Source organism: Podarcis muralis, chromosome 11 (genome assembly GCF_964188315.1).
Source record: "Podarcis muralis chromosome 11, rPodMur119.hap1.1, whole genome shotgun sequence".
Lineage (NCBI taxonomy): Eukaryota > Metazoa > Chordata > Lepidosauria > Squamata > Lacertidae > Podarcis > Podarcis muralis.
Window position 1 is genome coordinate 23,928,559 of NC_135665.1, and position 14,516 is coordinate 23,943,074.

The 14,516-nt window shown below is 39.8% G+C and overlaps 1 protein-coding gene across 2 annotated transcripts in view; it reads left to right on the forward strand.

The window, feature by feature from the left end:
* The window catches only part of MCC (MCC regulator of Wnt signaling pathway), a 207,950-nt gene that overhangs the window by 13,050 nt on the left and 180,384 nt on the right, over positions 1-14,516 (forward strand). The window contains exon 2 of one of the 2 annotated variants that reach the window (XM_028749466.2): positions 7,782-8,029. The exons of the other annotated variant lie outside the window; for it this stretch is intronic. Within the exon in view, the coding sequence (XP_028605299.2) occupies positions 7,782-8,029 (248 nt within the window). The remainder of the gene's footprint in view (positions 1-7,781; positions 8,030-14,516) is intronic. 2 annotated transcript variants of the gene reach the window in all.

Below are 14,516 nucleotides of genomic sequence, written 5' to 3' on the forward strand. Positions count from 1 at the left end.
AAAGATCAATGATATAAGGAGTGAGTGGTGGGGAGAAAGAGAGTGATTAGGTATTAGGTGTGTTCAGTTACTACAGTGTTAACAAGGGACGTGGGTGGCATTGAGGTCTAAACGACTGAGCCTCTTGGGCTTGCCGATCAGAAGGTTGGCGGTTCAAATCCCCGTAATGGGGTGAGCTCCCATTGCTCAGTCCCAGCTCTTGCCAACGTAGCAGTTCGAAAGTATGCCAGTGCAAGTAGATAAATAGGTACCGCTGCGGCAGGAAGGTAAATTGTGTTTCTGTGTGCTCTGGCATACGTCACGGTGTTCTGTTGTGCCAGAAGCGGGTTAGTCATGCTGGCCACATGACCCAGAAAGCTGTCTGTGGACAAACGCCGGCTCCCTCAGCCTGAAAGTGATGTAAGCGCCGCAACCCCATAGTTACCTTTGACTGGACTTAACCATCCAGGGGTCCTTTACCTTACCTTACCTTACCGTGTTTAATAACTTAACTAAAAGTTGCAATCCTATAAACACTTTGCTTGGTGGAAGTACCGTAAGTTCCTTTGAATTCAACAGGTCTGTCTTTTGAGGAGAAATGTATAGGATTGCACTTTGAAGCTTCAATTAATTTAAAAGTTGCACCTGTTTGATTAGGCAACAGATTAAAAAGAAAGCACATTGCTGTATTTTTTTAATGCAAGTGCTTATAAAAGCTGCAGATGGCAAGCTCTATCTGTTCTTAAGAAGTATTCCCTCCACCTTTTGTCCTACAGGACTGCTGAGTCAAGAGAAGTGTTTGAAACTCCCATTGTTCTAGGCGCATTTTGTGACAGGGAATTTCGTTAGTGTGAGCAGTTTCTGAGCTCTGGGTGCAGTACTGCACCTAAGATTTCAGATTAAAACTGCAGAGTGGAAGGAAAGGAGGACCTTTTTCTGCCTCACCACTTCCAGCTACTCTCTGAAGACTGGAGGAGAGAGCCTCTTAAGAATATTAGGCGGGTGGGCAGGGAAAGGACTAGACCATGTGAAAACTGCAGTTCATTCATTTTCAGCTTTGTATTTTTGTTATAAAAAAGCACGCCTAGACATTCCGTTGTTGCGCCCACAACCCAGGTTTAAGGTACCATTTGGCTCCTAGCTTTCATCTCAGTTTCTAACACTGGTCAAGAGATTGTTGGATTCTACTATCCGATACTATGCAGTGGGTTGATGACATCGAAAGGTCATTGTGATGGTCCACCAACAAACAGTCTGCTGCACAGTTTTAACTGTCTCTGTGATGACCACCTTCCTACCACCCTGGGCTCTGTGAGAAGCAGGATCTTGGTGCCAAGGCCTGGCCACTTGACCTGTGCGTTTTCATTTGACCACCTGTGCACAAAAACTGTTTGAAACCTGAGAATAGTAGGGTTTCCATGCTGTAGTTTGCATGTGCATAAGGACCACACAGGTGGTCTAGTAAATGTGTTTAGTTTGTGATGGGTTTAGACTTGCCTCCCCAGGTTTACTATACAGGAAAAGACATTGTGAACTTGTGAAGAAACCTGTTTGAATTGATGTGTGTAGCACAGAGAGCTAACATTTATGAGCTTTTAGCGATTTCACGGTCTGTGCGTCAGATTTTAGCATACAGGTTTAGAGATGGTGTTTTAACTGGAATTTTTTTTAAAAAAAGAGCCTCTTGCAATTTAAATAGGTGATCTTATTCCTGTATGATGCCACTGAAAGGAGTAATTTCACATTTTTATGATAATTATTACATAGCTTGCTGGAGGAAGAAGGATTACTCTTGTGTGCTGATAACCTGAGAAGTGGTTTTACATTGCCTCCTTATGGTTTCTAATATATTTGTACAGATTCTTATTTCACATATTTCAGTTTGTCACTAGATAATTTGTTTAAACCTATTTTGGAAGAGATTAGTCATGTGTATTTTATCCGCATGTCTTTTCCTTCTCCATTTTACAGCCCGCATTTTGTTTGAACAGGACTTTCCTTACCAATGACCTCAGTTCAGGATCTGATAAGCCCAGAAATGATACAGATAAGGCGGGTTCAGCGCTTGCCCACCTGTCCATCCAACCTCTGCTGAAAAATCTCTAAGGAAGGAGAGTCCACAACCTTCTGAAGGAGACCGTTCCACTGTCAAACGTTAGCTCTTACTGTCAGAAAGCTCTTTCTGATGTTTAGTTGGAATCTTCTTTCTTGTAACTTGAAGCCATTGGTTCGGGTCCTACCCTCCAGAGCAGGAGAAAACAAGCATGCTCCCTCTTCCATGTGACAGTCCTTGAAGTATTTGATTGTCTGAACATGGCCAGTATCAGCATTTGCACTCTTTTGAGCCTTCCAGTTGATCAAGGCAGAAGCTTCTGAAATACAATGCAACCCTTGTTTTATTTTGGATTGCTTCCATTTTCAGAGTTCAAAGATTGCTTTCTCCTTCATGTGGGCCTCCTGCCAAACATTTTTGTCTGAGGAGCCTTCCTTAGCAAGTGTAAATTGGGACTAATAAGAAGGAGAAGAGCATTCCAAGATGTAGAGAATTGTAATGAAACCTTCCCCTCCCTCCTTCCATTTTTAAAAAAGTAAACAAGGGGTAAAGAACAAATTAAAGTCACAATGCACTTCACTGAACACTTCAGGCAGGATGGGTGGTAGCAGGGTTGTCCAGACAAGCCTGCGAAATTGGTTTGGAAAGAACTACTTGAATACCTGTAAGCTCTCTCTGCTGTTGCTGAGAGTATTCATGTGCATCTGACAGAATTAGCAGCGAAAATAGGGACTATCTCCCTTGTTTAGTGGCTGTTCCCTGGGTGTTAATTAGCACGGTTCATCTTAATGAGAACATTTGCCACCTAATTCCTGCTGATACTTTTATTGGGAACTAAATTTTAAAATATGCAAAGCATATTTGCACAATCTCAGTAAAGGTGGCAAGAAATTTAGAACATTAAATTATATATTAATTTATATTATATAATTAACCGTAATAATAAGAAAGTGCTACCCTCCGAAATTAAAACGTGGCTCATGAGAACATTAACTGTGAAGTGAAATCGGTATGGTTTTGCCAAATAAAATTCAATACAGCATTTGCTACAAGAAAGATTTACATTTTTTTAAAAGACATAAATCTGATGATAGCAGATTAAGAGCATTTTGGTAACCCTGTGCTTTTTTTTCTTAATGAATTACTCACTCACCCCAAACCGAACTATCACTATGGAACACCTAGAAGAAAGTTATTTTTTAAAATTTTATAATCAGAGAAATATGTTAAAATATTAATTACTATATCGCTTTGCTTTTGTTTTATGTTACAATTCCCATCATCCATGACCATTGGTTCTGTTAGCTAGGGATGATAGGAGTTGTAGTCCAAAAGAATTAGAGACCCATGTTTGGGAAGCCCCGATTTAAATTGACTATAATAATATGTTCTGTATATTTTGTGAAGGAATAAAATTGTTTTGTTAAAGTATATAGCTGGTGTAGTTTGATCATAGGGGATTGTGAGCAACCTAAAGAACCCTACATCCTTGCCTTGGGCCTTTTAGTCAATCTACAGTAGAGTGGTGCTGTTCTGTGTCAGGGACCGTGCTGAGGAGGGCTGCGCTGAGGAGGAATGGTGGGAGCCTTCCCCTCCCCCTGCTTCTGATCAGGATCCTGAATCTTCCCAGGAGCAGGAGGATAATATAGATTTGGAACAGTGGTTTGCAGAGGGACATAGTTCAGAAGGCAGAAGCTGGGAAATACTGGATGAGGAACAGCTAGGAGAAGAAGCACTGTGGGGAGAGAGAGCCAACAGATTCACTGTCTCTAGAAAGCATTCCTCTGCTCAGTCCAAGGACAAGAAGAGCTGATAAGGTGGAAGAACAGAAAGCACAGAGATTATGAGCTTTTTTCAAACTATAGTCCGGTCCCAGTTGTGTCTAAGGGACAGTGAACTGGCCACCTGTTTAAAAAGTTTGAGGACCCCTGTTCTAGAGGCTGTCACAGGGCTGTTTCACATGCTAAGGAGGTTCTTACACGGAAGTCAAGGTCTCCCTGAATGCAGTCGGATTGTTCTTTTATTTATAGAACCTAAATAATAAATCCTTAAGCCAGTTTGACAATGTTGTTTTCGTGGATAGGATTCCCACTGTGTTTATGCTGCAAAATTTTGATCTTCTACTCTGCTGCAGACTTCCCAAGAGCCTTCTAAATGTCTGCATCACAGAGAATTGAAGCTATTTTAACTTGCCAGTATCTCTTTGATCAATTAATAGTGTTAGAAATGAATCTGTCTCATCGTACTCCTATTAGCATTGGGACTTTTCCCAGAGTAGCAGCTGGCGGTTGAAATACGTTGCAGCAGGAACCTTGCCATATTTCACATTCTTTGACTTGTCTTTGGGGGAGACTTGTCTTAGTAGTGGGGAAAGCCGCTGTGGTTTCAGCTTTCATGTTTGTCTTTTGGTTTTCGTTTCTTATCGCTTAGCAAGAACGTTATGTTGGCTTAACCATCTTGTAGTTCTGGGATCTTTAATTGGATACTGCTATGCAAGTTCTTTTAAAATAATTTCCTGAAAGAGGCAAATTAGCTTTGATTTCCTCCCCCCCCCCTCCTCACATGCTCAAATGGGTATTTATGAGTCGAAAACACTTTCTGTGTCACTAAATCAGCAAGGTTAATGGACACTGAGTGAACCAGATATGCAGTAAATCTATGAGTACATTCCACTACATTAATACTGGAGTTTTAAAAAATATATGAATTACATACAGTGACTGACAGTCTTGGCAGTGTGGAAGATTATAAAGCCAGTGCAATGTTACATTTTGTGGCATGTAGCAGTAATATGTTGGAGGCCAGGAAATTGTTCCCCATGCTTATAGCTCTAGGCAGCTTAGGTTAATTGTTCCGAGCTAAGCTTTTCCGCACTGATATACTTTTTTAGATGGGTTCCAATGTTAGGATGGATTTTAAGGGCTCTGTAAACTTGTGTTAGGATTTAACTGAAAGGCAAGACTTTGAAACCCACACACAGTACAGTGGTACCTTGGGTTACATACGCTTCAGGTTACAGACTCCGCTAACCCAAAAATAGTGCTTCAGGTTAAGAACTTTGCTTCAGGATGAGAACAGAAATCCTGCTTCAGTGGCACGGCAGCAGCAGGAGGCCCCATTAGCTAAAGTGGTGCTCCAGGTTAAGAGCAGTTTCAGGTTAAAAACAGACTTCTGGAACGAATTAAGTACTTAACCCGAGATACCACTGTACTAGTATAAGACCTGAAAGGTGATACTAAAAAGCACGGGCAAATAAAAAGTTATTCCCATAGTATCAAAAGGGCACCAAAGTTATTCGGCAGTTGAACAGACTCCCACAAGAGGAGGTGGACCAGGGGTCAGCAGACTTTTTCAGCAGAGGGCCGGTCCACTGTCCCTCAGACCTTGTGAGGGGGGCCAGACTATATTTTTTGGGGGAAATGAATGAATTCCTATGCCCCACAAATAACCCAGAGATGCATTTTAAATAAAAGGACACATTCTACTCATGTAAAAACACGCTGATTCCCGGACTGTCCGTGGGCTGGATTTAGAGGGCGATTGGGCCAGATCTGACCCCCGGGCTTTAGTTTGCCTACCCATGTTGTGGACTCTCCTTTTCTGGAGGGTTTTCAGCAGAGGTTGGATGGCCATCTGTCCTGGATGCTTTCGTTGAGATAACTGCTGCTGAAAGTTGGACCCGATGACCCTTCTATCTCAGCAATGCTATGATTCCGTGAAGTTTTCAAGGCTTCTTGATGAAAAACTTGGAAATAATAGTGTTACGCTACCATTGGAAACCCCCCTCCCCCCGCATCTAAAGTTGTTTTTGGCATGCATAGAGGAAATTCCTTCATTTTATCTGTAAGATTTTTTTAGCTGCCATAGGGTCACAGGGTGAGTTACAACAATATAATCATACAAGTAAAACAATTCCAAACAAAGCTAGCATAGTGTAGGTTAAACAAAGCAGAAGAGCTAGGTCTCAGAAAAACACCTGAGCTGTCAAAGCGAAGGTAAAGTGTGCAGCAGAAGATATAAAAGAGGGAGGGGGGAGGGCCATGGTCCAGAAGTTCCCAGGAGCACCAGGTAGGACTGGAAGAGAAACCTCTCTGAAATCTTGGAAAGCCACTGTCAGTCAGTGCAGACAATCCTGAGATGGATCAGTAGTCTGACTGTATATAAAGCACCTTTCTGTAAAGGTGTTAGATACACCTCTGCGGAAAGGGAGTTGCACAACTTAAAGGCTACCACAGAGAGAACCCCTCTCCCAAGCTACCATTCCCTGAATTTTTGGGGGTGGTGGAGCTTCCACATCTGACTTGGTTTTATCTGCATGTATTGGTGTGGGTTGTTTTCAGCTTTCGATCTTATGTTTTTTTGCAGATTTGGTAATAGAAATGGCCAAAGGTTGTACCCATGTATACTGTGTGGTTCACAGAACTTGTAATATGTCACCTCAAGTTTGGGAGTGATTGTGTGGAGAGGAAAATGCCCAATTCACCTGTGTAAACATTGAATTGGTTGCAGTAGATATAGCTTTACTCTAAAAAAAGTCAGAACAAGGATATATAGTAGGTCAGCTGTTTGGATTTGTTGTATGATCAGATTCCAGCCAAACAAATATTTAAGGCATCCTTTTGTAGAACAGATTGGCATTAGAGTTTTGAAGTGTGTCAATAGAACATTATTTTAATTTAATTTAATAAATTTTTATCCCACCGTTAACCCCGAAGGACTCCAGGGCAACAAACAACAAAACTGCAAAAGAATACAATTAAAAGAAAAGAAAAATTATTATTTTTGTTAGAAACAGTCACATATTCTCTCAGCTAATAATTTCAAGGTTTTAAAAGTAGAGCTGAAAATAATGCCAATATATTTCACATCTGGCAAACCAATGCACCTCTTTGGTTTCAGATAGCAGCACATGGGTAGATGAGTAAAAAACCCGGGACACAAATTTTCACAGCCTTCTAGCGGCTATGATAGCTCATTTACCAGAAGTAATGTCTTTAGTGTTAACTCTGGAAGTGTATACTCGATTCTGACCAAACCAAGCCTCCTAGAGCACAATATACATCAGTTTGTTTCACTTCTGCTTTGTTGTTTATGTGTTTCACAGCCTCTGTATAGTCTTGGTCATTCTCAGTTGCAATGATCAAGGCACCTACAAATGCCAGAACATAAAGTACAGGTATGTAGTTTCTCAAGGGTTTGCTTTATGTGGCTCTGCCAAGAAAGCACTGGAGTTTACCATATGTTCATACCAGGGCCGTCTTTCAAACCAGATCCGCCCAGCACCCCTTTTTTTTAAGGTAGGTGAACTCAAAGTTGTTGACCTTTTTTTGGGGGGGGGGTGATCACTCACCTGTAACAACAACGCAGTGAAAAAACTGCTTCTGTTTGATGCTACAGAGTAACAGAATGACAGAGTAGGGGAGATGGGGACTTCCACTTCATTGCTTTTCACTGCCACTGATCAAGAGGAATCGGTATGCATTTGCCACCTCTCAGAGTTCGGCGCCCAGATGCACCACACCCCTTGCACCCCTGGGTAGAGACGGCCCCGGTTCAGACATCACTTCTGTGGCTGAAATCTTATCCTTTTAAGAAATGGGAGAAAAAATGAAGTTACTTTATCAGACTTGAAAACTTGTTTTGAATTACTGGTTACTAATCATCCAATACAGAGGTGCTTGTCTTTGTACTAAACTACAATTGTTTGGGTCTTCTCTTTCTCCCTTTCCCCTTTCTCTCATGTGTCTAGGAATGACTTGCTGATGGTTTGCCGCCAACTGAACATGGAGGATTCTGTGGCTGAGATCATGCATCAACTTGGCGCAGATGAAAGTGGGAAGATTTCCTTTCAGGAATTCACACGATGCCGCATGCAGCTTGTGCGAGAAATCAGGAAGGAAGAAGTGGAACTCTCTGTGAAATCAGATGACTCTTGCAAAAAGAAAACTTTAAGGGATAGAATAGCTTCCTGGCCAACAAGCAGCAATAACAGTTTGGGTAAGCGTTGTTTCATTATGCCTCCATTGTCTAAAAGTAAAGATTACACAGATACGGCCACCATCGTGGTATTATCTAGTTCAGGCTTCCTCAACCTCGGCCCTCCAGACTACAATTCCCATCATCCCTGACCACTGGTCCTGCTAGCTAGGTATCATGGGAGTTGTAGGCCAAAAACATCTGGAGGGGCGAGATTGAGGAAGCCTGATCTAGTTTACTGGAGTAAATCATTTTCTTTCCGGCATGCTTGTTTTAGCATCATTTGCGGAATTTGTGCGTGTATTTTAAACTATACATATTGGGAACATACTACAAACTGCTATGTGTAAAACATTTTGCTAAACTTGGCTGTACATTTATTTCCTACGTCTATGCACAGGTGTGCTTTGGAAAATGTATGAAGTGGTCATCAAGAACTCCCCATTGATACTTGCTTAGTTCTCAAGCTTATGGTTCTGGCAAGTAGCAACAGCTTGTTTCTCTGCATGAAAATCAGAGAACTGGGAAAGAGGATTTTAGGCTGCATCTGTTTCGGGCAGCTCTACCCCTAATAGTTGTTTATTGTTTTTTTTAAAAAACACTGCAGTTTTAAGACCAGAGTTAACCTGATCTCATTTTGACTGAAGTTCCACAAAACCAGGAAATTGATGCCTTTATAGATGCACCATGTGATCAGCAGTGATGCTGTACGTTGTCACAGACTGATGTGGTGTTTCCCCCCTGAGAAGTTAGGCAATGATGTGTCCTTGCTTCCATCTTATTAAACTTCTTCTTGACTGATCTTCCCACAAATGTGGGTTCAATAACTTCTCATCCTCTTGCAAACCTTTTTAGAACTTAGACGATTGCTCATTTGATTTGCAGATTACTGTAGGAAAGAATATCTAACTATACAATATATATATAAATGAAGGCCAAGTGTTCCAAGACCATGGATAGCCACAAGTTAGAACAAGTTGATTCCTGCAAGTATCTCAGGAATGGCTTTTATTACCAACTGGACTGTGCAATGCAAATTAGCACAGTCCGAACGAAAATATACACTAATTGCATTGCCTTGATATTTCTTCACAAAAAGCAGTAAATTCGTTGCAGCACCCTATGGGTGAACACAGCAAAAGTTGCGAACCAGAATTTGTATGGAGCCTCAATCTGGTTTTCTGGGCTTAAGTTTTCATTAGGAACAGCTTGGTGTTTCTTTCTTGGACCTATACTGGGCACACCTAAATGTGTCGCTAGTACTACCCTTAACCATGAAAGTCAGACTTAGCTCATTAAAACTTGGAATCTGCTTTCTTGCCCCTCCTATATTTCTCTGTTGTATCAGGTATTGCTCAATTCTTTTGTATCTATGTGGGAAAGAGAGTTAATGGGGGAAGTTTCTGTTGCTGGTTCGTCTTCTTTTTATCTGCTGTCTTTGTACCTAGTGCAAATCTATGGTTTAGAGAATAAAAGATACAGATTTGAAAAAAAGCTACATGCATCAGCTAATGGACCACGTGCAGTACAGTCTGGGCCTGTCTTAGTCTGCTTTTAAGAAATTCATATCACATCTACATTTTTCTGTAGTTACCTAAGTACAGAATAACAGTTTTGTTGACACATTTTAACGTTTTGCCCTCTAAGATCCTACATAGCAAATTAGCCAAACTTCTCTTTAAGGATAGGTGCCATCCTTGCAACATATTAGAGCTTGAAAAAGTTTCTCCTGGCCACTGAATGCTGTACCAGATTAAGTTTCCGAACCGGACTGAAGTTTATTCGGAGGCATCCCCACTTTTAATGGGTTGCAGTGATCTTACTTAGAGATTTCCAGAGCAGAGGCGACAGAAGTTAGGCTATCTCTGTCCAGATATGGTGGCCCTGCCAAAGCTGATGGGTCAACAATGGATAGGGAAGTATGTTCAAGCAATATACCCTCTCATTCAAAGGGAGCAAAGATTGCAGCCTTGCTGGTAGCATCAACTTCTGTGCTTTAGTTTTAGTAGTGAACAAGCATTCAACCTGTATAGGATGTCAAAGTAGGGCACATAATGTTAAGCATTCCATAAATTTCTTTTTGGTGGAGAGGCCTACTTAATTCACATCTTTTTCTGGATGCCCTTTAAAAGGCCATTATGTGTGAAAACATACTTTGTGCTGTGTAGGTAGTTTAGACTGTTAAGGGTTATTTTATAATAGCAAGATGCAATATTTTGCAATCTCTTAAAAATTCCTTCATTAATAGAAAACATATGTTCTTAAAAAACCTGGTTTCTCATGAAGTCCTAGCCTTTTAATTACGTATATTATGTGAAACTGTTAGTATTTTGCTATCCTACTTGGAGCTGTCTGAGTTCACAGCCCAGATGCTTGATTGTCGACACAGAAGAATATAAGCATTTCTTAATTTTATATTAGGTTATATATAAATAAGTAAATGCAACTTTCTTAAGTGGGTATTAGCTTCCTAGTAAGTTTACTTAGGATTGCAGGTTTAGTTGCCACCAGGGTGGATTTGATTTAAATCAAACCGATTTAAATCATTATTTAAATCACTAGTCAGTAAGACTTGATTTAAATCATTTTTTACAGAAAGACTCATTCTTGCTGGTATACTCTTAATATTTACAACCAGTAGGAAGGTTTCATTTTTGGAATAATAAATTTTCAGAGTAGTTTTTACAGTTATATCAAAAAATACTGATTTGGTTATACTATTAGAAATACATAGACCGATAATTATGAAATTATTGTGAGGTTTAGTAAGTTAACTGTTTATATTTGGACAACTTTTCTGCTGTACTTTATTGGAAGGAGAAAAATAATAATTTCCTCAATAACAATTTAAACAATCAATTTAGCTAAAACAATAACATTATAGCATATGTATCCGTGTTTGTTAACTGATGTGGTTAAACTTTTTTTAAAAAAAACAAAAACCTTAGACTGAGTTTTAGCACACATGAAAAACTTAAAACAAATCCTTATTTCCTGATGAATAGCCTTTGGACTATAACAGAACTTAAATAGAAAACTATCTTTAGAAAGATTTTTCCTCCAAAAGCAGTTTATTTTAAAAATCCAATTTAAATTAAAAAAAACTGATTAAAAAAAACTGATTTAAATAAAAAAACTGATTTAAATTTTAAAAATCCCCTTTTTAAAAAATAATCATTGATTTTTATCCACCCTGGTTGCCAGCCCTTGACATGATAGTTTAATTAGATTTGTAATATGAGAGTGAATAATGAATTGATCAAGGCCAGAATCTTAAGCATTAGGCCATGAATGGGGAACCTGTGACCTTTCCAATGTTGCGGGACTACATATCCCATCATCCGTGATCATTGGCCAGGCTCGTTGAGATGGATAAATGTTGGAATCCAACAGTGTCTGGAGGGGCACAGGTTCCCCATCTCTACTTTAGGAGATCATTTAAACCAATTTTTTTCCAAACTTGGGTCTCCATCTGTTTTTGGACTACGATTCCCACCATTCCTAGCTATTAGGACCAGTAGTCAGGGATGATGGGAATTATAGTCCAAAACAGCTGGACACCCAAGTCTGGGAAACACGGATTTAAACCTAGAATGAAAAAAACCACACCTATGCCTTAGGCAAAGATCACAAGATGACCTGGCTGGTAGCCAGATTCTGGCCCAGATTTGTAGCCACAGATCATCCTCCAGAATAAAATAGCTTGCTAGGGAAAAGCTGAAGTCGCCCTTTGGGGTGCCTCAGGGTCAATTTTTATGGTAGCCCAAATCTGCTCTAATTGTATATTTTATCTTTATGAATGCTGTCATCATTGTGTTATACGGTCTTTGACCGTAATAAATTATCTATCTAACACACCTATGCCTTGTTCTTCTCTAGTTCTAAATAATTGTCTGCTAAAAGTATGGTCTTTGTTTATTAACTCAATTTCAAACTAACTTTATAAATAATTTTATGAACTATACACTTCATTTGCCAATTGTTTAAAAGCATTGGTGATAATTTTGTATCAAGAATGTGAGCAAAAGTTACTTTGAAATAAAATTACCGATATACTTTTGTGCAAGCTTTTGTTTAATGTTTATGCTGAGGGATGCAATTGCAGTGATAGCTGTTTACAGCTTGAACTGTGTCTAGCTACTGCCCTTTTTCTGAGGTGTGTGCCTAATCCTGGCTACTTAAGCTGAAAAATTCCAGAGAAACTGTGACTTAGTTCTCTAGAATTATGTTTCATCATGTATGCGATTGACACTGACTTTGCTGCTGTTCGTTGGTGAACTACACAGCTCTTTTCACCAGAGGGTTAACTGACAAGATAGCATTAGGGTGCCACCTACTGAAAAAAGAAGACAAAACAGTCCTGAAAATCTTTTGCACAGGTTGGAGGGCTGGGAGAGATGTGATAGTGCAAATGAGGTGGTTTTTGAGCTTTAAGAATGGGGCAGGTATAGAATGCAGGCCATTGAAAGTATCCAATGTGTTGATATTCCATGACAGTCTGAAACTGTTCTGCTTGTAGAGAGTTAGCATATTGCTAATGTTTGTCCAATAGAATTGAGCCAAATGCTAAAAGTACCTAATTTTGACTAGATTGGAAATGTGATTTGCCAGACTATATCCTGATCCCTCAATGCAAAAAGTGAAGTTACAGGGAACCAGGCAGAGGGCCTTCTCGGTAGTGGCACCCTCCCTATGGAAAGCCCTCCCATCAGATGTTTAAGGAAATAAACAACTATTTTACTTTTAGAAGGCATCCTGTTTAGGGAAGTTTTTAATGGTTGATGTTTTATTGTGTTTTTAATATTCTGTTGGGAGCCGCCCAGAGTGGCTGGGGCAACCCAGTCAGATGGGTAGCTAACAACAACAACAACAACAACAACAACAACAACAACAACAACAACAATGTTGTAGCTCAGAACTCTATGCCCTCTTCTGCTTTAGAGTTTGGCTGTAAAATTTCATGGGCATTTAGTTTTCATGTTGGTCTTCTGATGATATAAGATTACGGCTCTTATTACTATGCACAGCACTCTCCAGAATAAGCGTTTGTAGGTAAGTAATACCTCTTTTTAGTGGAGCCAAGGGATAAAAATAATATTGGGAGTTCTCAAACAGAACAAACATGCAAATTGATTTTAAGGCTTGTGGTCATAACAGCAGATTGGCTTTTTATGTGTATTGGCACTGAATTTGTATTTCTATTATGTATGCTTTAAATGCCATCGCTGGTGTTGTTGCACACCATGCTGGGAGTAAATTAATGTTAGCAAGTAGATGTACTATCCTCAGATGGCTACCATCGCCAACTAAGCTTTCCTCTGAGTAGACCCACTGAAATAGAAGGTCCTAAGTTAGTCATTTCAGTGGATCTGCTCTGTGCAGGACTAACATTGGATACAACCCGGGTTGGGAATAAGCTTCCTTGAAGTGAGCAGTGTTTGCTTAAGAGTAAACATGCATCGAATCGGGCACTCCTGTCTGTAAATAGATTAAGACAACATGACTTTCCAAAGAACTATTTATCTTAGTTGCAGAAGAGCATTGGTGGGGGAAAAGTGGCAGTCATGTTTACGCAGAACAATCTAACACGAAGAACTTTGTGGTAAACATGTTAACTGTGTTTTGCTCCAAGGTTTTACTGCCATTAGCATAATGTCAAGATAAATGACCTATTGTAAGAACTGTGCATCCCATTTTCTGTGTTCTCTGCAGCTGATATGTGCAGTTTTCATTAAATTGTCTTGTGTGTGAGTAATGGTGTAGGTCAGTCTTAATTAAATAGAAAGCAAATGATTTGTTGTGAGTCCCCTCCGAAACAGATATGCCATACTGTAGCTTTGCTGGCAATCACTTTATTTTTGTTTTCTGAACTTCAGGGGGAAGAGCCCACAATTATGTAGCTAGAAACACAGCCAACCATGCAGAAGAGGGAGATATCAGTAGACTAAGGGGGAGACTGAGGTATGCACAAACACATAAAATCTGTTGCGGGGGGACCCTAAGGGGAGAAATCTCAAAATTAGCTACTTGGGAACTAAATGACATGGATTTTTGAGTGGGGAGGGGGGCAAGGTTGAAATAAATTTGGCATCTTTATAATAGAATGTTTTCCCTTAAGCAGAATCTGATAAAATTGGGACATTTATATAGTTGCTCTGATCTTTCAAGGCTTGCATAATAAATTCTTATGCATTTTTATTGTCTTATGCATCCTATAATTACATAAAAGGAAGAATCGTAGCATTTGTTCTCTATAAAAGCTGTGAACTGGTCATTAATAATGGGTGGGTTGGAGAAAAAAAGGGGGCATCTCAATTTGTAGGCTTCAGGTTTGTAAATCTGTCAAGTTTATTGCCCCGGAAAGCAACTTTTCTGGGTGCAAAAGTTACCTATAGAATTGCCAGAGTTCTTGCTTTGAAAGACTTGCTTTCACTTGAAGCATTTTTTAAATTGGAGCTGGAAATGGGATTCCTGCCTTGATAATTCCTCATACAGAAGCAGAAGTAAG